The 22,748-nt window shown below is 43.3% G+C and overlaps 2 protein-coding genes across 2 annotated transcripts; both read right to left on the bottom strand.

The window, feature by feature from the left end:
* Nucleotides 1-317: 317 nt before the first annotated feature.
* On the bottom strand, nt 318-3,525 carry LOC107225029 (cGMP-dependent protein kinase, isozyme 1). The gene is made up of 13 exons (XM_015665332.2): nt 3,415-3,525; nt 3,251-3,325; nt 2,975-3,156; nt 2,752-2,894; nt 2,527-2,664; nt 2,275-2,453; nt 1,949-2,193; nt 1,541-1,864; nt 1,230-1,461; nt 979-1,085; nt 654-893; nt 494-560; nt 318-413 (listed from the first exon to the last, which is right to left on the bottom strand). The coding sequence occupies exons 1-13, from the start codon at nt 3,523-3,525 to the stop codon at nt 318-320; spliced, it is 2,139 nt and encodes a 712-aa protein (XP_015520818.1).
* A 39-nt stretch (nt 3,526-3,564) lies between these two features.
* Nucleotides 3,565-22,047, bottom strand: LOC107225028 (ATP-binding cassette sub-family C member Sur). Its single transcript, XM_015665331.2, has 30 exons — nt 21,194-22,047; nt 19,759-19,998; nt 16,171-16,431; nt 15,972-16,074; nt 15,473-15,703; nt 15,190-15,387; nt 14,948-15,094; nt 14,644-14,856; nt 14,421-14,558; nt 14,198-14,360; nt 13,955-14,133; nt 13,766-13,879; nt 13,477-13,678; nt 13,288-13,393; nt 12,960-13,221; nt 12,723-12,860; nt 12,402-12,647; nt 12,057-12,298; nt 11,813-11,878; nt 11,595-11,689; nt 11,241-11,479; nt 10,920-11,141; nt 10,483-10,836; nt 10,144-10,381; nt 9,879-10,006; nt 9,495-9,786; nt 9,231-9,427; nt 7,465-9,114; nt 5,717-5,838; nt 3,565-3,582 (listed from the first exon to the last, which is right to left on the bottom strand). Exons 2-28 carry the CDS (start codon nt 19,995-19,997, stop codon nt 8,959-8,961), a joined length of 5,169 nt encoding a protein of 1,722 aa, XP_015520817.1. The 5' UTR covers nt 19,998; nt 21,194-22,047; the 3' UTR covers nt 3,565-3,582; nt 5,717-5,838; nt 7,465-8,958.
* Between the last annotated feature and the right edge of the window lie 701 nt (nt 22,048-22,748).

The following is a 22,748-nucleotide window of genomic DNA, read 5'->3' as shown; positions in this document are numbered from 1 at the left end:
TACAGCTTTTAATTAAAAGTGAAAACCTAATCTATCGATGACCATTAAAGTTCGAATACAGTCTGATTATACATGGTTTAGAATTGTAACAGTTGGGACAGGCAGGTATAATACGGGTGAGATGCAGTAACAGTCTATATAATAATACGTAAATAATTATAAAATATTCTATCATGTGTTACTTAGCGGCGCAACCATGGATACACATGTTACTGTATAGCGTGTAACTATTATCTACATTGAAGATATAAATCGTCTCCAATTAATAAATATTAGTCTCTCGTTCAAAAAGTGAATTGTTATAATCGATGGTATGATTAGAAATCTTGATCCCAGCCAGAGAATTCGTCTGGCGGAAGGTCAGTATCTGCTGGATACTTTCCAAAGTTTTTCGTATCTATGTGACTCCGTACCTGATTATAAAAATAAGATTGTTATTAGAAACTTGGAACACCGAGTGCATTGACAATTATACCATTGGATCAGCCCTTACCTCAGGAATTATAGGCGCAGACATGCTCTGCTCACGAAGAGCTTCCCAGTTGAACCCGCCAAACCACCTAAAATAGATTTAAATTTGATATCCATTGGTAGAGAACTTCGTAAAAAAAAGCTCTCCTTTTTAGTAGATAGAAGAATATCTTTTCACATACTTATGATCGCGGATTTCTTGGACACCGGCACGCTGATATCCCAATCGCTCTGAAGGGCTCTGGCGGAGAAGTTTCCTTATAAAATTATTCGCAGATTTGTTGACGATGTTCGGTATGCTAACGGCATCGATTCCCTTCAGGATCTTGTTGTACGTCGACATGTGGTCGTGGTCTCTGAACGGTGGTTTGCCAACCAGCAACTCGTGTGTAAGAATACCCAATGCCCAGTAATCAACCGCCCTGTAAGTTCACCGTTTCGTCAATATATGAACATCATTAGCTATCGGAAGACAATTTGGCAAGGAATCATAGCCGATTCATTCACCTGTCGTGTCCTTTGTTCAGAATTATCTCTGGGGCGACGTACTCCGGTGTTCCGGCAAAAGTCCAGGTCTTGTCGGGGCCAATCTTTTTGCTAAACCCGAAGTCGACCTGAAGAAGAACAGATCAATTCTTTAAGCAAAAATAAATAGAAGATGGATCCCCGTCCTTGGACAAGTGAATCTGTATACCGGTAAATGAAAACCAAAAATAAAATCAAAGGCAGCAGAAAAAGAATAACTGTTGGATATCTACTAGTTTTAGGTATCCTCGGGAGTCCAGCATCAGGTTTTCCGGTTTGAGATCGCGGTAGACGATGTTTAGAGAGTGGAGGTGGTCCAGGGCCTCCACTACGCAGCCGACCATGAATTGGGATGTGGGGTCGTTGAAAAATCGTTTCTGTTGAAGAGTGGTCCAGACGTCACCACCAAGGCAAACCTCCATCAGGAAATATACATACTTTCTGTCCTTGTAGGTCTGGTACAGTCTGCAAAACGCGTCGCTCGATTACGATACTTATTACCAGCAATCGGTCGATTCTGAATTTTAAAAGCGGTCGAACTAACTTGCAGATGAACGGCGATGAGCATGCCTGCATGATCCACTTCTCGTTAAGGACATGCTCCTGCTGCTGCTGGTCGACCATTGTTTTCTTCTTCAGTAATTTCAATGCGAAACTCTTATCCGGCATGGATTTCGGAACAACGAGCTCCACCCTTCCGAATCCACCGACCCCCAGCGTCGCCCTGCATTCCAGATCCGACAGTTTCAGGTTCGCGTACTCGCTGATCCACGTCTGCATGGTCAGCGACTTCTTCTGCTTGTCGTACTCGGCCATCCAGTCCTTGGTTCGTATCTCCTCGAGAGCTCCAAGGTAGTTGAGGAAAGATCTGCGAGAATATTATCGAGTGAATCACCATATCACAAAGGGCTGGAACTTTAGCAATAGGAAACCGACGTATAATAAGACTGACTGTCTGTCAAGAGTGAGACACTCGGCTCCTGGCGGCATGGCGATCGCGTTGGCTTGACGCCGGTTTTCTCCCTCGTTGAGTAGGGCCTTTTCACCAAAGTACTTTCCGCGATCAAGCAACACCATTTGTTCCTCTCCGCCGTAGAGGGTGTCCTTCGTAATTTTTACGGTTCCGCCACGAATTATGTAGAATTTGTGACCTTCCTCGCCTTGTCGAACGATCCGAGTTCCGGCCGGAAAGAATTCCTACAACGGAAGGATACAACGACTGAAATCGAAGGAAGACTTCGTCAAACACTCGTTCATCACACCAGATGGACCACTCACCACTCGTAGTAGGTCCGAGATCTTCGCGAGGACATGGTCCTTCGGTTCTGGTAGACTCTGGAATATCGTTATCCGCCTGAGGAATCGTATGTTGGATTGCAGCCTGTCCTGCACGCTCCTCATCATCACCGTGCGGAAGACTCCCCGATCAAGGATCCAGACCTTGCCTCCGCTCTTCACTGGGGAACGACAGAAGCACTCAGAAATTCCGACACAACCAGACGTTCTCCCATTTGCAATTTCTACACTCACCTTGAATCGAGCGAAGTCTCTTCGTGTTGTAGAGCAGCGCCAGCTCTCCGAAAGCCACTCCAGGACCGAAGGTACTCTGCAGGGCTTCACCCTCAAAGATGTTGAATTCTCCCTCCGCGGAAACGTAGAGGTGAGAACCTGCGTTGGAATCACGTTATAAACGAAGATGATCAGATTGAGATGGTATTCCCGATGTGGGGCTGGCATCCTCAGCATTACACTCACCGATATCGCCTTGCCGGATCACCAGCGTCCCAGGTGGCACAAGTTTCGGATGCATGGCTGAAACAAGATCCTCGACCTGTGCCTCGTCCAGATTACCAAGGAAATTATTATTGAGAATTGCGTTTTTTATCTGCTCCCGAGACCTGTGGTAACCGACAAAAAAGTACGTTTAGATATTATGGTTTTTCACCACCAAGCATATACTGCTTAAACTGAAACGGACTTGGGGTCTTTGTTGTAAACTGGAATCGGTCCCGTCACTGGTGCCGATGTTTTTCCAATCACTCCCTCCTTTCTTTCATTGCCTCGGTCGACGACGTCAGATCTCGTCGGTGGTTGAGGTGCAGCTCGCTTCGGTGGTTTCGGTGGGCTTGGTTGTACGACAATTTTGGGAAGCGGCTGTATCTGTTGCGACATAAAGAATATTTGTGAAATAAAATTGAACCGTTCACGCTGGATTCCTTAAATTTTGACGTCATGAATATGTAAGAACACTAACGACGCTACTGCTCGCTTCCGGTTCGTCGGAGCGCTTGTAGCTCATAACTGTGGCCGCTCCCCGTGCCGTTGCATTCTGCAGAATAAAAACAAACAGGGATGTGAAATTGCGATAAATAATATACACTATACGGAAATCAGCTCTGAAATCACAAGGCAACTTACAACCTGCGACGGTGACGGCGGTGAAGCTCCTGCTCCGGACAGAGAAGGCAAATTGATGCTCCCTCTCTGTCCCAAAATACTAGGAGTCGGAAAGCACGAGAACTTCATCATGCTTCCGTTACCAGGTCTGTCATCCCAAAGCTAAACAAGTTCGGATGTATCTGTGGACTACAGAAATACAAGAGTGATTATGACCACGGATATGTGAGGGACAGTCGCAATTCATCCACTTTATGCAGTACATTATTTGAGAAGTGCTTTCGTCTTTTCAGTCTAAGGCTCACAGCCTAATCAGTCAGAAAACCACGCACGCTCTTTAGGCCCTGCTAATTTGAATTTACCGGGGATGAAAGAAATTGGTCTGGTTCTTTTTTTCATTTTCGTATCTCCGAATTCACCATTAGTTTAAAAAGCTGAACGACACTTGGAAGGAAGACATGTGGACGTATAGTCTCGAGGCTACGTGACGGATGCGAACAAGTCTCGTGAAAAACAGTCACATGTCTCTAAAACTAATTTGCATAAATATGGGTATGCCTATATCGTATAATACAAACTTGCGATCTGCACGTTGAGGGAATATATTAACACTTACAGAGTCGTCTTCAACGTTGTTGAATAACACTGCAAACAACGACGGAGTCTCTCATTGTCCTCCGTAGATTGTTATGGTTACATTACAATTAGTTTTATTCCCTGGCTGATTATCCCAAGGGTATAAACCGTATAAAAACAACAACACGGATTGTCGATTGTGTAGATAAAAAAAATTGTACACAACACTGAATCGATTCATCTGGTTGCTAAGAACAATTTCAAATGTGTAGTTGCTCATCCCCAAGCTTGTATCATCGTTTCTATCACTATTCTGGAGAACGATTAAAGGCGTTCCATTTTATATTCACTGTGATGCGTGAAATAAGCACGATTAATCAGCACGAAATTGGATTATTTCGAAAACAAAGTAACAATTGTCTGACGATGGGACGAATTGCAGACTCTGTACTTTCTTCATTCGTTAAAGTTACTTATAGATTCGTTAAAGTTACTATCCCATAAACCGGAGAACACGATTGATGCAACGCCGGTGGTAAATTGAATAATTGGTTATGCAACTAAATCCTGCGGGGAATAAAGGAACGCGAATGGGAGTCGCAGCGTGATGCGATACCGGTTTTCAAATGGGGAACTCTGCAGTATTATTTGCTATCGGTCTCGCAGTCGGGCTCCTGCAGTGACGTCACGGCTGATAACTGAGATTACATGTATGTATACTATGTACTGAAAAAACAATGGCTAAGTTATGTACATACGTGCGAAGTGCGTCGAGTAAAGATTCTTTAATTTGTTTAAACGAGAAAATCACGCGACCGTCGCTCCGCGCCCGGGATGCGTAATGATCATAACGAACAGAAGTGTTGCCATTTCGAGAAGAGTAAAATATATCACGTGAAACATCGTATCTGGGTACCTCGGTTCTTCTTTGCTTTTGCACGTCAGGCGCAAATCCACAATTTAAAAACTTTTGATAAAAAACGAAAACGAAGAATGTGAGGAAGGGGACGAAAATCTGAATCCTTTCACTTGTGAGGAAATTTGAACGCATCGTGCCTTATTGATGGCAAATATCAGTTGTCGATAATAAATAGCGAATATTTGGCCGAAGTGGCCATTTGCCGTTTAGATCAGGATATCGGCTCATTTTGAATCCTGCGTGAAAGACTAATCGCCGTTCGTTGAATGATTTTGAAATAATCATTATCCTCAAAACGCATCCTGTAATCGATATATAATATCCCTGCTGTCACAATCTCAAAATTTTACGCGCCGACTCCAAGCCGCGGACTACGGATAAGATAATAGAAATATTCAAATCCGCGGACTGCGAATCCCGCGATGGAATTCGATCATTCACACAACAGGAGATCTTGTAGTTTAATCGCACGATAAAAACGAAAAACATTATCGCAATGTTTGTATGTACGAATTGAAAGTGGCTGGGTGGAGAAATTTTATCGGTATTAAAAGTGATAGGCGAACAATTACACAACTTTAAGCGAAAATCAATGATGCCTGGACGAGATTGACACGTAATTTTACAAAATTGAAAAGATTCAGGTTACAGCAAGAAGGTGAAGCGTGTCCAAGAATTAACAACCGTAAGGTTCGAATTTGCATTGCGTTACGGCAGAATAAAATAATCAGGAACCATCAGGAACAAGTAGAAAAAGTTATAAGAAGAACAACGATTGGAGACGGAAGGGAAAAATTGAATAATCGATCAAAGGAAAGACTGACTCACCGGGGTTGTTGGAGAATTCCACGTTTCGGAGTCGGATTTTCACGCAGGTGGTTCAGCCTCTCACCGTTGCTAGAATCGGACTAAAATCTTTGGCCCAACGAAGACACGGAAATCTTATCTACCTGATAAGAAGGCGAAGTGTAATATCAACAGCTGTATAATTATTTTATCTCCAAGTGACGGTAACTCGGAGAGTCGACGTCGTCGCTCGGTTATGATTCAGGAATTTCCTCCCCTTGGCCATTAGATGATAATTTTTTTATTTCCTTTTCTCAATACATTTTTCTCTTTGTCCGTTATTAACGAACCTTGACTGACGTTAAAATTTTAACACCTTGCACTGTTACACTGTTGTATTATAATTATTTCCGGATACTCGACGCGATATTTGACATATTCCCTTTCCCCGTCTCTCTTGCGTGTGCTTCGTATCTTTGAACCGTTTATAACAAAGGTGTGTGATTAATTGGCCAATTTTTCATCGGGAAATATGATAGGCCATAACGAATCGGTTGATAAAGAGAGACAAGAAGTGACGATAGTAAAAATACACACAAAAAGATACTGATAACGCAAATTGAGTTTAAATTGATCCCTCAGCTCTTGACAATCGACGATGGCAGCGATGTATTTTTTTCCCTTTCTCTTTATTGCTTTTCCGAAAATCGCTTAAAGCCGTGGCACGAGTTTATGTAACGAACTGCTATGACTTTTACTACCATTTAACTGCTGATGATTTTTTTCTGTGGGAACTTTACGGAGTTCGAGATGATAAGTTTTTGCTTCGAGTTTAATCGCCACCTTATACGTTACCTCCCTATAAACTATAAATAGAAAAAAATAGATAAGTCACGCTCTCCAAAGAATCTAGAAAATAAATTCGTTTATTGTTAAGTCGGTAGATTTATGTAATAATAAATATCTGACACGTTGTATAATACAGATATCGATACAGAGTGTATTAGGTATCATTAACAGGGGCGTACATTCTGACTGATTGCCGTTTTGCCATACGAGGCTTGAGCAATTTTGTTATCGTGGTTTGTGAAATAAAATTATTCTAAAGCGAAATATAGTACTGGCTGTAGGAATTCAGATTCAGTTACACCGTTCAACTAATTATTGCGGTCGAAGAAAAACAACTACGTAAATCGTTAGTGACTGAAGGAGAAAAAAAAAACAATAAAAAAAAAAGAACACAGAGAGGGCGTAATATATTTCGACATGTATAATTTATTTTCAAAGGTATTTTCACCGCTGTGGTCTGCGTGATAGTTCTGGAATTCGACTTCACCTGTTGCAACTAGAAATAGTAGTTGTACATACATCGTTAGCGTTCAAAGTTCACAACCGTTTAATTAATTTAACTATATTTATCGATCGTGCGCATCTGTGTTCAACTGATCAATGCAGGCGTATAAAAATCATGATAATAACAGTTCTATATATAACTTGCACCTGTACAATGTTTGTCGGTCCCAGTTATCATCACAAAGAAATCATTTTACAACATTACAGATCGACCCTGACTTACTCGCTTATTCCAACATTCAGGTAGACAGAATCCAATGAGTTTGAAGAGCATCTATGGTATTTTCCATAGACAATAATCTAGTGGAACGAATGTTGTCGCGTGTGGAAATTTGTAAATAATAATGGAAGTAAAACGTAAATGAAACAAGGTCTGGAGTACAGGGAAATTATTGGCAATGTAACACGATGAGAATAATTAACATCTAGACGCTTACCTTATTTTTCGTTTCCGTTTCAGTAAGATCTTTTGAAATTTTTTTTATATTGTAATTTATTCTTACGCGGAAAAGAAAATGTTGAAAATGCCCAGAGACGGCGGGATTTGTATGTGAATGTAAAAATCAAAGAGACCTACAAATTGTTACGCAAATATATATCGTTCACTCTCAGCACTATTAATCCGCACTAAATTAAACTGATTAAATTACCCGCCCGTTATATTATCACCTTATATTTTGTACTCGTGGTAGCGAATCAGCCGACATTGGAACATGCTCATTCGTTTCGAGACTCGCGGGATTGGGAAAACAACTAGGGTCCAGAACCGTCATGACGGGGGTAACGGGATTGTTGATAAAAAATGTTTGATTAAAAATTATGCGAGATTATAGGCGTATTCCCGGTACGGAAACGAACCACTTTGTGTTGTTAATTTCCTCCACTCTCCGCCTCGGTTCACACTCAGAGAATGAAGAAAAGTTTCACTATAGCTGTTATCGTCTGGCCGGCCTCCAGGTGACTAAGCGGAATAACAATCCGGCTACACTAGCAGCGGCAGAGACACCGTTTGCTCATAGATAGCGTCTTCGATCGCGGCTAATTATATTATCATTCAACACCTTGCGCTCTTGGTTGTAGGTATAAGTAACATTCGTGAATATTTCCAACTTTCGTCGTTAATTCCCTAGAAAAATATAAGTCTGCATTCGTTGTCGCAAGTTAAAAATATTTAGATACCTTTTTCGAATATTATTTACAAATAGATTCACGCAAATTCATTCACAGATACCGATAATTACCTGATGTAAGTACGAACAGCGTAGGCGAAGTGGAATTTTGTACAAACTATGTAACAAGATGATTTTTGGGTTGATGTACATTTTTTAATACAAGTGTCTGTATCATGTCTGTACACGCGTCAAGTATATCATATTTTTCAACTTAAGAGTAACGGAATGGAAATTGAACAATTGTGAACGCGATGGTAATAACATGTATAACAATTGCGTAGCGTTGGTTGAAAATAATCACGTTCGATATTTTGTACATCGTGGTTAACGTTCCACTGTCAACGCAGTCGCCGGAGATAAGCGCTATCGGTTAAACTACCGATTCTTCAGGTAACTCGATGGCTATTGTTTTCTAATACCGCAATGTTTATGCTGTTCTATGAACCTCAAGATAGGATTGAATTAAAGTATACACCCATATGGATATCTATACGGATATGTATGTATATTATCGATGTTAAAAATTATGTAACCTGAGTGTTGTATTAGCTGCTATAGTATACATGTATAAAATATAAAATAGAGAGGACAATTTTACAAATATATAATATGTATATATATATAGGTATATTTATATACCTATTACGTATAAATACATAAACAATGTAATACTTGACTTCACACTTCAGTGCGACAAACCAATTAGTCCTGCCACGTCTTCAAAATTCTATAATACCCGAGTTCCCGATCCTACGGCTCCTAAGCTTTGTCTATGGATTCCTCGGACGATTTTAGCATGGCCGAGAAGACGCCAGTTGGACGGCGAAGCAGATCTTTCGGTGGTCCATCCTCGACGACGCGGCCGCCATCGAAAACGACAACGCGGTCACAGTCAAGAAGCGACGCCACTCGATGCTGCAGAGCCATACGTATTATCAGGATGACAGTGGTGAAAAATTGTCACCGCAGGAGTTAATCCCTGACGGTAAGAAGAAAAAAAACAAAAAAAAAAAAAAAAACAACCAACTCACCGCTATCGTGATGACCGTTCTGTCCCTGAACGAGGTCGCCATTCCCGTGAGGACTGATTTTTCAGTCACGGCATCGAGCGCGCTGGTCGCTTCGTCAAGGACGACGATCGACGACCTTCGAAGAGTCGCTCTGGCCATGCTTAACAACTGACGTTGTCCCGCGGAGAAATTTTCACCGCCTTCCCGGACCTCGGTGTCTGCGGAAGGTCAGAAGCATGAGAATAAGGATATAAAAATCGTTATTACCGTAACTGGGACACTCACTCAGTCCCTCGGGGCAAGTCTTAACGATATCCTTGATCTGGGCGAGTTCGAGGGCGGCCCATAACTCATCGTCCGAATGGTGACCAAGGGGATCGAGATTCTCTCTGATTGTACCGCTGAATAGAATAACATCCTGAGGGATGGCAGAGATTCGGGATCGCAGCAGACGAAGTGGAATTCTGTGGATATCGACGCCGTCTACGAGAATACGCCCTTCGTATACTTGGACAAATTGGAAGAGGGACATCGCCGCCGATGACTTTCCGCTTCCTGTTCTTCCGCAGATACCAAGCTGAAATAACGTTACTATTTTAATTAGTTGTTCCATTTGATTAACGATTATTATTTGCCAATTCATCGTTCAATATCCGAATGACCGCTAACTTTCTGTCTGGCTGGTATCAACAGCTGGAGATTTGTCACAATCGGTTCCCCTTCCGTGCCGTATCGCAAAGATACGTTTTCGAAAAGGACTTCCCCACTTTCGGGCCAAGTTCCTGGTACGGCCTGGCCTGCAAAGTGAAACAGATAAAGGGTGCAGATATGAAATTTATTTGTAAGTTAGTATCCCGTTTGAAACGGTAGAAGAAACAAAAACTTCAGTGAAAATGTGAGGACAGAGTGAGGTGTAAAAGAAAAAGCGACTTACCGTCATCCCGATATTCTTCTCTGGGTGTTTTCGTGTAGGCACTGAGCCGCGCAACGCTCCCCATGTACATTTCAATGTCGGAAACAAATTTAACGACCCAATTGAGGTAGATGGGTACCAGGAGGGTGTAGTTGACAGCGAGACCGACCAGGGCCGGAGTAACACGGCTGGGATAAAGCTCGGCGGACATAATGGCGGCGAAAATTGAAGCTCCGACAATCACCGCCCCGAGATAATCCTGAAAAAAAAGACTTGAAGTTATATTCCAAACTTCCGAATCAAAAAGCCAAGTACAAGTATCGTCAGGCAGCGTTTTTTCCCAGCGGTAATTGTTCTAACCAGGGCGATCCCGAGCCATCGACTGCTCGTGTTGAGTATGAGAAATGCGTTCGTGTTCGAGTCCAAGTGCTCGACCATCTCGTCCATGAACCGATCCTCCTGTTTCGAGGCTCTGAGGGTCGCGAGGCCGGCCAAAGTCTCGGAAAAGTGGGCGGCCGCTGGGCCTCGGGTGCTTCCGTCGAGCCTTTGGAGCTCCCGAGCACTCCGTCTGTAGAATCGCTGCACCAGGAAGTAGGCGAAGCAGATTGGAACAGCGGCGGCCAGAAACCAAGGCGAGATAATGACGTTCACGAGCATCGCCGATCCGCAGAGTAATACGAATCCCGTCGTCCTCTGGACCACCGTCGACAGTTTCTAACCGGAAAACGATAATGATTATTAAATTAGATATCCAAGGCCATCCCGATCTCCAGCTCTCGATCATCCCGCACCCTCACCTTGTCAATCACTCCCATGTCCGCGCTGAAGCTGTTAAGGATCCTGCCGATCGGTGTCCGTTCGAAGAAGACCAAGGGTGCTTCTAGTATCCCAGTCACCGCCTCCTGGTGAAGTCGTCGTCGAGCTCTTGCCCCCGCCCACTGTCCAGCGGCGCTGTAAACCACGGCGAGAAGGATCGAGCTTACGGAGAGGGCGATGTAGACGCGAAAGTAGAATATGGTCTGTAGGTGTCATAGAGTAACGTGACCAGTTAAATCTCTGAATGAACTGTGCTTTTCCTACTCAGCAAAAGACTCAGCTGCTATTCGTAGAATTCTTACCTCTTCGTGAAGATCCGAAGTAGCGTCGTGATGACTTCCTTGGTGGGTCCAGTCGCTCAGCCAGATATCCGTGTAGACGCGAACCGCTTGGCAAAGCAGAGCCACGCTGATGTAAATCAGGTTGGGACCGACGCCTCCGGCTCTCAGATAATCGCCGCAGACACTAACCGTCACCAGGCCGCTTAAATCCTGATCGTACTCCGTGTCTTCACCACCTGCATTCTTCGGATTCGAAGTCCCTGCGTCAGGCGTACGTTTTCAATATCAAACTCGCACTATCTTCGACACGAACTAGTTTAAACCATTTTTTACTCTTGTATAAAACTTTTCCAATTGTAGAATATTTTCACTCACCGTCATAGTCTTCGTCAGTCTCATCCGTGTAGCCAGATTCTGAAGACAGGAGCCTCTTCATCGGCTGATGTTCCCATTCCTGAGACGGCGTAGTCCTAGTAGCAGAAAGTTTGAAGAATTTTGTGTACAACCAATCGTGCAGCAATACGATTTTGGTGTTAAAACCGCCATCGCATATCTGTCCTGTCTATTATCTATTCACTAGACGTTCTACTTACCTGCCGGAAAATATCTGCTTCAGAGTACCGTTCTGTTGCCCACTGTCCAAGGTGTTATACCGTCTCCTGCAACACGATGTAAGTTTATCTCAATCATTTTTCACCCCCAAGATTTATCTTGGTTCTAAATATTGTGTGATTACGGAATGAACTGAAGCTCAGGGCACTTCCTTATTTCTATCAATATAATTTCCGCTTCTCCCCGAGATCCCGTTATCTACTTGAATACCGGTTTCTTAATCACCTTGAGTGGGTCATTTGGCTTTCAAGTATGGTCGGGGTGCTACTCTGCCTTAAAACCGGGGGAGGATGTTTAGGGGGTTGAAGACTGGTCGCCCTGGCAGCGTTCTTGTGCTTTTTCGATCGTTTTCTGACGACGCTCCACTCTTCTGTGGGTACCGGAAGGTCGGTGAGATCGTGGGCGAGATATCGGGAACCGTGAAGTGTCGACCGCCTCGTTCTGAGAGGAACGAACGCTGACGGCGTCTCAAGAATTGAAAAGAGACACACTTTACATTCGGGCAATCCTTTCTTCGACTCTGGACTACGAATTATGTGAAATATACGCATCATTCGCAATTATACTCACCACATTCGCGTCCTGGTCTGTACTCCAAGAACCATCTTCCGCGTTGATGGAACGCTGGAGGTTTATCCCAATCCTCGAAACTAGTCTGACCAAAGACCATCGATCTTTTGCTGACTTCTGGACTTTCGACTGGCTGTCTTTTCGCCTCGCAGCCTCTCTCCACTCCGCGGCCAGTTCTGGATCGGAAACTTCGATCGCCGTCTTCGAACCCACGGAGCGAACCCTGCATCCCTCCATGGCAACGATCTGCCGAGACAAGATCTATAAATTCCGTATCTCTCTCCTTGACTCATTATCAGGTAGATGAAGACGAATACTGACGTGGTCGGCGGCTGATATCAACTCCAGCATATGGGTTACCATGATTACCGTTCTCCCTCTGCCCAGAAGAAGCCTCTGGATACCATGGTCGAATACCTGATGTCCCACTTGCTGATCTAAGGCTGACAGAGGATCGTCCTTCGGGTAAAATTTTACGATTAGTTAGTTCGAAGATGTTTCCGTAGGTTTGAAAATGTCAACGACGCATCGCAATCATGAAAAAATTCAAGTACTGACCAATATTATTGTATCAGCATCGCTGTATATAGCTCTCGCAATGGATATCCGCTGCTTTTGGCCACCGCTGAGATTGATACCCTTCTCGCCGATCCTCGTGAGGTCTCCAGCGGGTAGAATTGCGATGTCATCCTGAAGGGCACACGCTCGTAAAACGCTGCGATACCTTGATGGTCGAAAGTCCGAACCAAAGAGAATGTTTTCCCTCAGGGTAGCATTCTGCAGCCATGGTTTTTGCGATACGTATGCAATTTTTATGTCCCTTCAATCAGAAGTAAATGAATAAAGAAAAATGAAAATTGTTGTTTTTACTTCGCGTGACACTCACTTAGACCATTCCACTGATCCTCGAACCGTAGGAATCTCTCCTAGACTAGCTAACAGTAGGGAAGTTTTTCCAGTTCCGATTCTTCCAACGATCAGTGTAAGTTTACCTGCGAAACACGCATGACGAATTTGTAAGAATATTTCGAATTACGAGACATTGGATAGCGCAAATATTCAGTAAACTGCCTACCTTGTGGAAATTTCAGATTCTCGATGACTAGCTGATTCTCTTCAGAACCCCAGGAGAATACACCATCAACACTCAATATCGTTCCTGAAGTTTCCGGCTCCTTGAAGAAGACTGATTCCGACGAATTATGATCTTCCTCACCTTCCTCAATATTGTCCAGATCTCCGAAGCTCAACTCGTTATGTATCTTGCCCACCTCTGCCTTTGATGAACCATTTTCCAGTTGAAACATTTTTTTTCGCGTTCTGCACGACTTAGATTAAGAAATTAATTTTAAAAATCAACTCACATCGGAAATTTTCGGTCTCTCGACCCTCCCATCGGCTGATTTCGAATCATTTTCAGGCAGAATGTTGACGGTTTCCGGTAGTTGGAGAAAGTCTTCTAGTCTCGTAGTTGAGATCTTAGAAAAAGACGAATCTCTGTCAACTATGCCGCTGATGCGATGTGAGAGGGAATGGCTTTAGATTCAGCTTACCTTTGCGTGAATGATAATTGGGATGATAACTGGAAATATACAGAGTGGGACGGTGAGTTGTGAAAACAGAGCGAGACTGGCGAACACGTTTCCAGCGTCAGGTTTACGTTCCTCAACCCAGAAGTAGATACCGAAGGTGACGAGGGTCATCAAGACGGATGACGCGTGAGTGAGAAACGCTACGAGGAAGAAATATTCGCAATTACTTTACAAACTATTTTTTAATTTCCTACAGTTACTCACTTATCAAAGCCCAGTAAAACGAATCGCGGTCCAAGAGTTTCAGTTCCTTGTTTCGACTCTGACCAATTCTGTCCTTGAAGAGATCTTCCCAAGCTCTGAGCTTGATAAGTCTTATTCCTTGGAGAACTTCGTTCATGAGTCTCAAACGAGCGTCGCTGCGTTCCTGAATTAAAACCGTGAATTAAGAACTGAATCCGCGATGACTAATAGAAGAAAGACGTACCGCCATCACTTCGGAATTGGCCGACATTCGTTTGCCGAGATAAAGCTGCATCGGAGTGACGATCAGAATGCAGCAAATAGCACCGATTATCGCGCTGATACCAAGCTTCAGGTAGACCAGGAAAATAATCGCGGATATCTGCGATGGAGTTGGAGATCAGTCACCTCTAAGATTTATCCGTCGAAAGAAACACGGCTGCGGCTTCGAGAAACCAAATACGCACCTTGACAGGTACAGCCCAAGTGTAATGACCGATCCAGAAGAAGCCCATCACGTTGTACGCATCTTCGGCCATGAGGTTGGTCAGTGTCCCGATATCGGGGGCGGTTTGATGAGTCTTTCCATCGCCCCCCTCTTTCTCTCTGGTGTCAGGGACTTTCTCCTCCTCAGCGATGTTCCACGAACACATTCGGAGGGCTTTGTCGTAGACCAAAGCCTGCGGAATGGAAACGATCGTTGTTGAGTGAATGAATGAATGAATGCAACACAGAAGCGGTTTAAGCCAGTGTGCTACGTGGTTTTGGTACCTGGAGAGCGGTTCGTAGGTGGATTCCCTCGACGTTGAGAATGTGGGTCGAGGCCTGGCTGAAGGTGCTCTGCAATACGGCCGCCAGGAAGACCAGCAGACCCAGGAAATAGCCATTCTGCATGAGTTCGTCAAGGGTGACGAAACTCTGTGTGATTTCGGATATAGGAAAAATATGAAAGATAAAAATGAGTAGATGTGGTCTGCATTGAAAGGTGGTGGTCAAGACTTGACCGATTCTACCTTAATCCTAACGCCACGGTCCGTGATTGTCCCGTTTTGCACTGTATCCACATAGCTTATGATCCTAGAAATGGCCATTGGACCCGCAAGCGTCATGACGTCACCGAAAAGCTTCAATATTCCACCGATGAGAAACCCGCGCCAAATCCTTTTCCAGAAGCAACGCCAAAGTGAGAATTTACCGCCTCTGGTTGTCCGCTGCGAGGATCAGAAACGAGATAACAAAGACGATACCTCCGGTGTTCGAAACTCCAGTTTCTACTCTAAACATGGCGAGCGTTACCTGCACTTCCTTCTTGTAGATTTTCCAAAATTTCTCAAACTGAACCCGCGTGGATTCCTCGCTCGGAAGCTCACCGATGTCCTGAAGATCCAGGGGGGCCTGGTAACCGCGTCCCAAGAGTTCGACCACCCAGTGGAACGTTATCCTGCTGAGAAACGGGGCCTCCCTGTGCTTGTAGGATATGTTTGAGCTCTGCTGTCGATGCACGGTGTACTTCCTGTCCTTTTGCACCTTGAAATTTATTCACGCCGGCTATAAGTACCCAACCCACCAAAGATTTTCCTTCGAGTTCCAAGAATCGCTGAGCCACCGATATACGGTTTTAGCATCAGCCATACCGTGTAGCTGGACATTCTCCAGCATGGGCTTCCGGGATATCATAATATTGCGGGGTTCTCAAAACAAACACCGTTTCCGATCTCTCAGCGATTTCCTACATCCCGCCCCGCGTACGGGTGGATAACAAATTCCAAGCTAACGACAATGGCGAAACACTCACCAGTCTGTAGACCGCGTAGGTGTCCACGATCGCCAAAAGGCTGCAACAGACCGCAGCTCCTGTCGTCGCCGTTACTCTGGCCTGAGCGAAGGTCAGTCCGAGCCTGTAAATTAACGGAACGAATGAACAAGTCACTGACGGATGTATGGGAAGTTTGTGGAAGATGAAACGGGGCGTTACAAGGATTGGAATACCGTACCCGTGGATGTATATGAGCCTCCAGACCCTCGCAACGGCCACCATTGCGAATGAAGCCGCAGTAACGATGACCCCGATCCCATTCCACACCTCAATTGCTCTGTGTGCTGTCCAGCACACCAGAACCAGAATAATGCTCAGGATTGGAAGCAGCAGACGCATCTCAAATAGACTCTCCGACAAGTCCAGTAGGAAGAATAACAGCAGGCCAAGACATAGCAGGGATCTAACATTGTGCAGAGGTAGCAGGCTTCCGCTTGTCCTGAAAAGATGATTGATCATCTTCATTCCAAGCTATACTTTCGTCAAAAAGTTATAATCTGACGCCTTTTGCAGCTGTTTCGAAATCTTTAGCAAATTTTCAGCTGCTTTCACAATTGAATAACATTCCAATGTTGAACACTCTAGATACAACTTTAGAAAAATAACTCTACTCTTAATCACTACAAAGTTTCATTTAGGTCCAAAGTTAAGAGCTTAATTGTCCAGTTGTCTGTATATACAGTCTACTACTTGACCGTATCTCCGTGTCTCTTTTCCTCTACATTTTTATTGCTCCACATAGTCATTTAGAGAAAAACAATGTCCGCGTAATACGTAATTAACTATCGCTTGTTAAATTCTCGTTCCAAGAAGTTTTCGACGATGAGTCATTACACGTGGTCCAATAAGCCGATACCGAGATCAAGCCGCTCACTTTGTTATACGAGGGAAATCCTCTCACTTCAGCCGGCTCTGAAGTGTCATTTGCTTAATTTTTATTGGCGCCTGTTAACGAGTAGGCGGCTGTATCGCGAGGTGCTTTTGCCATTTGCGACCGACGTTCTTTACTGTGAGGTTTGTACAGATACATACCAATCGGCTCAATAAACGATCTATGATAGAGACACTCGGCTATGGCTACGCCGATATTACATTAGATATACGTACATACGTGATACGGAAGCTTATAGCATCTACGTCAGATATAAAAACAATACGGTGTTTCCGGTCGTTGTTTTAATTACGGAAACGCATATTCGTTGAATTCTATTCAATATCGCGTCACACTAAAAACACGCCATACTAATGCTCCACGCCTAATTCACGATTCGTGCGATTTTTTTACACAGAATTCCTACATTACTCATATTTACCTAAGTTATTCAAGTCTTTTTTTTACCAACGATCACAAATATTGATAAACATATAAATGTTTGAATGTAAACACTTGTACGCGGTGGCATATGGCAGTCACTTTATTATAACATTTGACGTTTCTGTTGGTGGCAGTTATACGTATAAATTCTTGAATAATTTTTATTGTGTCTGATACGATGAATGACAGAATAGGTAGCGTTGTACACACTACCGGGAATTAAGAAAAGAAGAGATATAACAAACTCAGATGAGTATACAGGCGGTTATACATGTATAGTGCATTCTTGTGCGAGAACCAGCTGCGTACATTTTGTTTTTCCTCATTTTCATTTCCCTGAACCTGATGAGGGGTGCTTGGCTTACGACATTGGCGAATATTGAGAGCATTAGCGCTGATCGACCCGAAGAAAACCTCTTCAAAAAGTGGTATTGCACGTATCATAGATCATAGATCGTTGATGATTTAATTGAAATTGAGAATTTCTATTTCAGTCGTAAGAGTGTTTCAATAGATTTATCTGTATTTATTTTTGTCGCACTCAAGTGCGTGAGCGGCTGCGTACAGCAGATTTAACAAGGTTCTTAATGGCTTGTTTGAACTGTCCTTTTCGATTATGTTTGCCCGCCGACATCAGCGGCTTCCTTTATTATAATTAACATTCGTGACACAGACGTTAAAAGACGAACAAATACATTATACTCACCTGTATCTATTATATGGGTGACATCACACTTTCTGCAAAACAAAACAGCGCAGACTTCTTACAGTCTCATCACTTTTAGACACACGATCGTAGGTAAAAGGCTAATTCCTCATCGACCAAAATTACGTCGTCGGTTCAAAGAAAAAAGAGAGAAGAATATCAACTGGTTCAACTTGACAGCACGTTTTCGCACGAACGCTTTTATAGCATCAATATGTATGTATATACGAACGACGGAAGAATTTTACATCTTGAATTTCGTAGAAGAACGGCTTGGCCGATTTTTGCGAAAATTAATATTCGGATCTAGACGTTGCCAATGGAACGGCGTACATCTTGTCGCCTGAAAATGTAAATGCTAGCAGACTTTTATCTAGGCGTGAGGTTAAGTGGAGAAACAGGCGATTTAACAAATACCCTCAATCTCCGGGAATCGATTATACAACACACGGTACACTTTAAAAGCTTATAGAAACAAACGGCTTACGTGCAGTTCAGCTTCATTCATAGCTTTGATCACAGTTCAAACATAGCTCCACCAACTATACCGAAAACGCTTCAAATATGTACATACCTCCAAACTCTCCCACCGTTTGGCAACTCGTTCTGTAGGTAGATACCGTATCGTAAATATACATTCGTGAGTCACTCCGAATTACCTACAGGAACATCTATCACGCATATCAGAAACCAAATTCCGAGGATGTCGACGTTGTGATAAACGTGCTTGTAGACGTATGTACCTGCAGCTTATCACCTTTCGGGGTTTTTCCTGGTTTTAGAAGAGAAGAGCTAAGTCTGCAGCTTCCAGATGAACCCAGGAGAACCGACCCACTTCTTTCTCATCGATGCGCGGCGTCTGGTGTGTGAATATAAAAATAAAAGTAGCCGAATGCTGTATGCACGTGTATCTATCCGAAGAAGACGCGTCGGAATCAGTGAGAAGTTTTACACGTAGATATCTGACCCGGCACGATAACGGCAAGGCTACACACGTTTCGCGTCGTGCATTCACTCGTATCTACATAAATACTTTGTACAATACACGAGAATCGCGTAATTCTGTACGCGCGTGTGTATTGGAATTTAAATTAGACTCGTTCATCAGTCCCGCTTTTTCTTCTACGCTTATACGCCAATAATTTCATCCAATATGATGCTGCATGATGAGGACTGAGTGACTCACACATCGAGCCGATTCATCTCTCCTCGGAATTGTTTCTGGAGTTTTTTCTAATTCCTATTAATTAAACCGTTGTAACGAATGTCTTGCAACATATGTTTGAACGAAAAATGCACACGTGACTCCTCCGAATGCCTTCGAAAGTACGTAAGCATCTATGTACATACATACACTCCTTACAACAACTGAAAATACGCTCTTGAGCACGTTAATTTGTTTGTCTCACCAGTGAGCATTGGGGAATCCCTGTAGTCAGATGCTTTCTAACCAGTCGTTGGGATGATGGGACAGGGAAAGGGGGGGGGGGGGGGGGGGAAGGGCAGTTACTGCCATGCTGCGGGATGACTTATGCACCGAGATGCTGGTGTAGCAGAATAGTATCGCACCATCTTGTAGTTGATACAAAGTATTTCTTCTCCCTCGAACAGCATACTCAATCAATTGTTGATCAGTGCTTTCTTTTTTTTTTTTTGTTTTTCGTTGGAATCGTAAAGAGAAATCGATACAGACCTTCGAAATTGGGTGTTGAATAATTGTGAGAAGCAAAAAAACAAGAACTCACTTCTGCCTCTCCCCGCATTTGTACCACATGACCAGTAGGGCGGGTGGAATCAGGGCGATTATGGCAATGACTATGTTCGCAGCTTCCACAGAGCACTCGGTCCTGTTCGGTGTTGTTCCCGACGCTGCGGTCATTCTTATTGAGGATCCATTCGCGGCTTTCCACGTCCAGATCAAGTGACGCCTGGGCCATGTACCCAGAAATCGAGACACGGTCCCCTCCTCGCATATCTCCTCCATCCTGTCCCCAGAATTGGTTATGCATAATAATATGATGTATTACTACCGCGTAATTTGTAACGTTACATGGTGTACATTATACTATCGAGGTTTCTAATCGATGACCATATTGTTTTTTGTTTGTTTTTTTATTAGAGTCAGAGTTAGAGTTGTAATCTCGATTCGGAAACGGAAAGCGCGCGGAGAACCGACCGTCTGTTACAGACATACATTTCTTCTCGTTTCTTTTTTTTGCTCGAAGAAAACTCGTTGGTCAGAGGTTAATATACCCCGCTATAACGTAGATACGCTGTGTGCTTGGGATCTAACTGATGGCTCGTTATGCGTCGGACGTTTGAAGTAAACATTGATAAATCTTGTTAATATAAGCCTGCAGTATATAGAAGGCACAAAAACATCCATGATGCAACCACACAAATGCGCCAGCTGCTTAGCGTATATCGATACAAGTATCTCGATCAGTTTCATGCAAATTGTGTATAGGTATGCCCCATGATGGGTAAACTGTTCGAAACATTTTGATCGTCTTCCTGATTTTATCCAGAACCATCGTATACACTACATTATACCTATACTGTACACTTGTGTAGATGTCAATCCCTTATATCCGTATGACGTATGGGATTCAATAAACGTGTAACGATATTGACGGTAAATCTTTTTCACTCATTTTATTACTCGGCTCTGCGGATCGTCGGTGCGAGATCATCCTACGTAATACGTTAGGATCGTAAATCATACGACACCAGTTTAGTCATAAAAATCAAATTAAACCGTGCAAGAATTTCACCATCCCTCGTCTTCACCCACGTTGCGATAGAACGATCGATCTATACCTCTCCATATAATTTTCACGACGCGCGAATTTATTCCGCATTCTTTTGGAGATTTTATCTGGAATCACTTCGCTTTTTATTCCTAACAGTTTTTATTCCGGTGAAATTTCGGAGTCAAGGTAAAAGTATAAGGCTGATTTGAAATAATTATCGAATCGTTTTAACCGACCAATCAGTGGTTTACTTTGGCATTATTGGAGATAATAACTCGTTTCTTGAAGGTGAATTAAGGAGTATTTTTTTTTCATCTCCGAGTCAAGTGTAAGATACTCGAATGTAGGTTAGATATACAAAGCACCAAAGGTGAATTTTATTTTTTAATCGCAGTTTGTGAAATGAACAATATACGTTCTCACTTACCCTGATCAAAGATATATCGTGCCTGGGATGAATAGATCAGCAACAGCGTCTGGAGCAGTCAGTTGAACGAACTACGAACTTCTCCAAAGTGCGAGATCTGCTTAGAGTATTTTATTATCGTTAGGATAAAAGTCACCGGTATAATAATGTCCATGTGAGATCGGATTCGCGGAGTCTTTCGCATAGTAAATTAGAGCTGGTTGTTTATTTATCCAGTAAACAGCGAGTCGTCTGGTGGTTCTTACGCCTGTTCAAAGTTACACAAGCAATTTATCTTGTACGTAAAAGACACCAACTTGGGCAGATGTGATTTCAACGAGCAGAGCGTTGTAAAGTCAACTCTTCCTCCCAAGCTTTTCTTTCATTTTTAAAACTCCGGACCAGCTTGATTTGATTTTTCACACTCTTGGTACACGGATGCAGGAACACTCACTAAGCCGTTCTATTTGCCGGCATCCGCCGACGGGAAAGTCGCCGTGTTGTGCAATTCCCTCGGCCAGAATCATCGACTTGTTCGTTGATCCGACCCCTCGCGTCGCCCCCTCTGGGTATTAATTGTTTGCATTACACAGGCGGCGAATCTACGAGCCTTCGGTCAGTAGCCGACGGTAAAAATTCACACATCACAGCCGTCGATTTGGCGTTGTTCACGCTGTATTATGTCGAGAATCGCGTGAAAACCCGTTGAATCGAGTAGCGAAATTCTTATCATTCAAATTCTCGGCTCGCCGTGTAAATGGTAATTTTTATTTGCGAACACCAAAGACCGGCAGGCGAGCACGTGGATCTTATCGGAATTGAGAGCCGGCGTACGTCCGTTCTCTTCAAAGGTTCGTGGCACACTGACAATAAGTGGGGCTGAGCGGAACGAAAGTTGAGCAGAATTTCGAAGATTGTATGCGTGTAGAGTTTTAGCGGGAGGCTGCAAGGCCGGGTTCCGCTTATAATTGCGACATAACATTAACGGAATGAGCTGCTGTTTGTACGCGATTTTTTCCCTAACCGTTTCAGTCATGGTGTCATTTTTTGTACATTTAGGGAACTTTTCGACATATTTCTGTGCGATTTTTTGCTATTTCTGATAGTATACCAATAGGTTTTCGATACTCGAGGGTACTTGTTGCGATGTAATGTAAATTGCGATTGTTAGAAACAAAATGGTTGCAAATAAATCGTGAAAATTGAAGGAAAAATTCATTTCTGAGAAAATTGCGCCTCTACACATTTACACGTATTACATAAATTATAAGTTTTTGGGGTCACTGATTACGAATCTGAAATCGGATGTTCAAAATTCAAGATGGCAGATCCAACATGGCGGATGAAAATTTCAAATTCGATCGAATCCGGAGAAAAAACTCTGTACAGAGATTTTTGAGGTTGCCGATTACGAACCTGAATTCAGATTTAGAAAATTCAGTATGGCGAATCTAATCAGTGACCCCAAAAACACCTGCATACAGTTTTTTTTTTTTTACCCTGTTCGGTCAAATTTGCAATTTTCGTCCACCATACTGGATCCGCCATTTTAAATTTTCAATGTGACTCCAAAGAC

This window comes from Neodiprion lecontei, chromosome 5 (assembly GCF_021901455.1).
Source record: "Neodiprion lecontei isolate iyNeoLeco1 chromosome 5, iyNeoLeco1.1, whole genome shotgun sequence".
Taxonomy (NCBI): domain Eukaryota; kingdom Metazoa; phylum Arthropoda; class Insecta; order Hymenoptera; family Diprionidae; genus Neodiprion; species Neodiprion lecontei.
The sequence above is the reverse complement of the archived record's forward strand: the minus strand, read 5'-3'. Positions and strand labels throughout refer to the sequence as shown.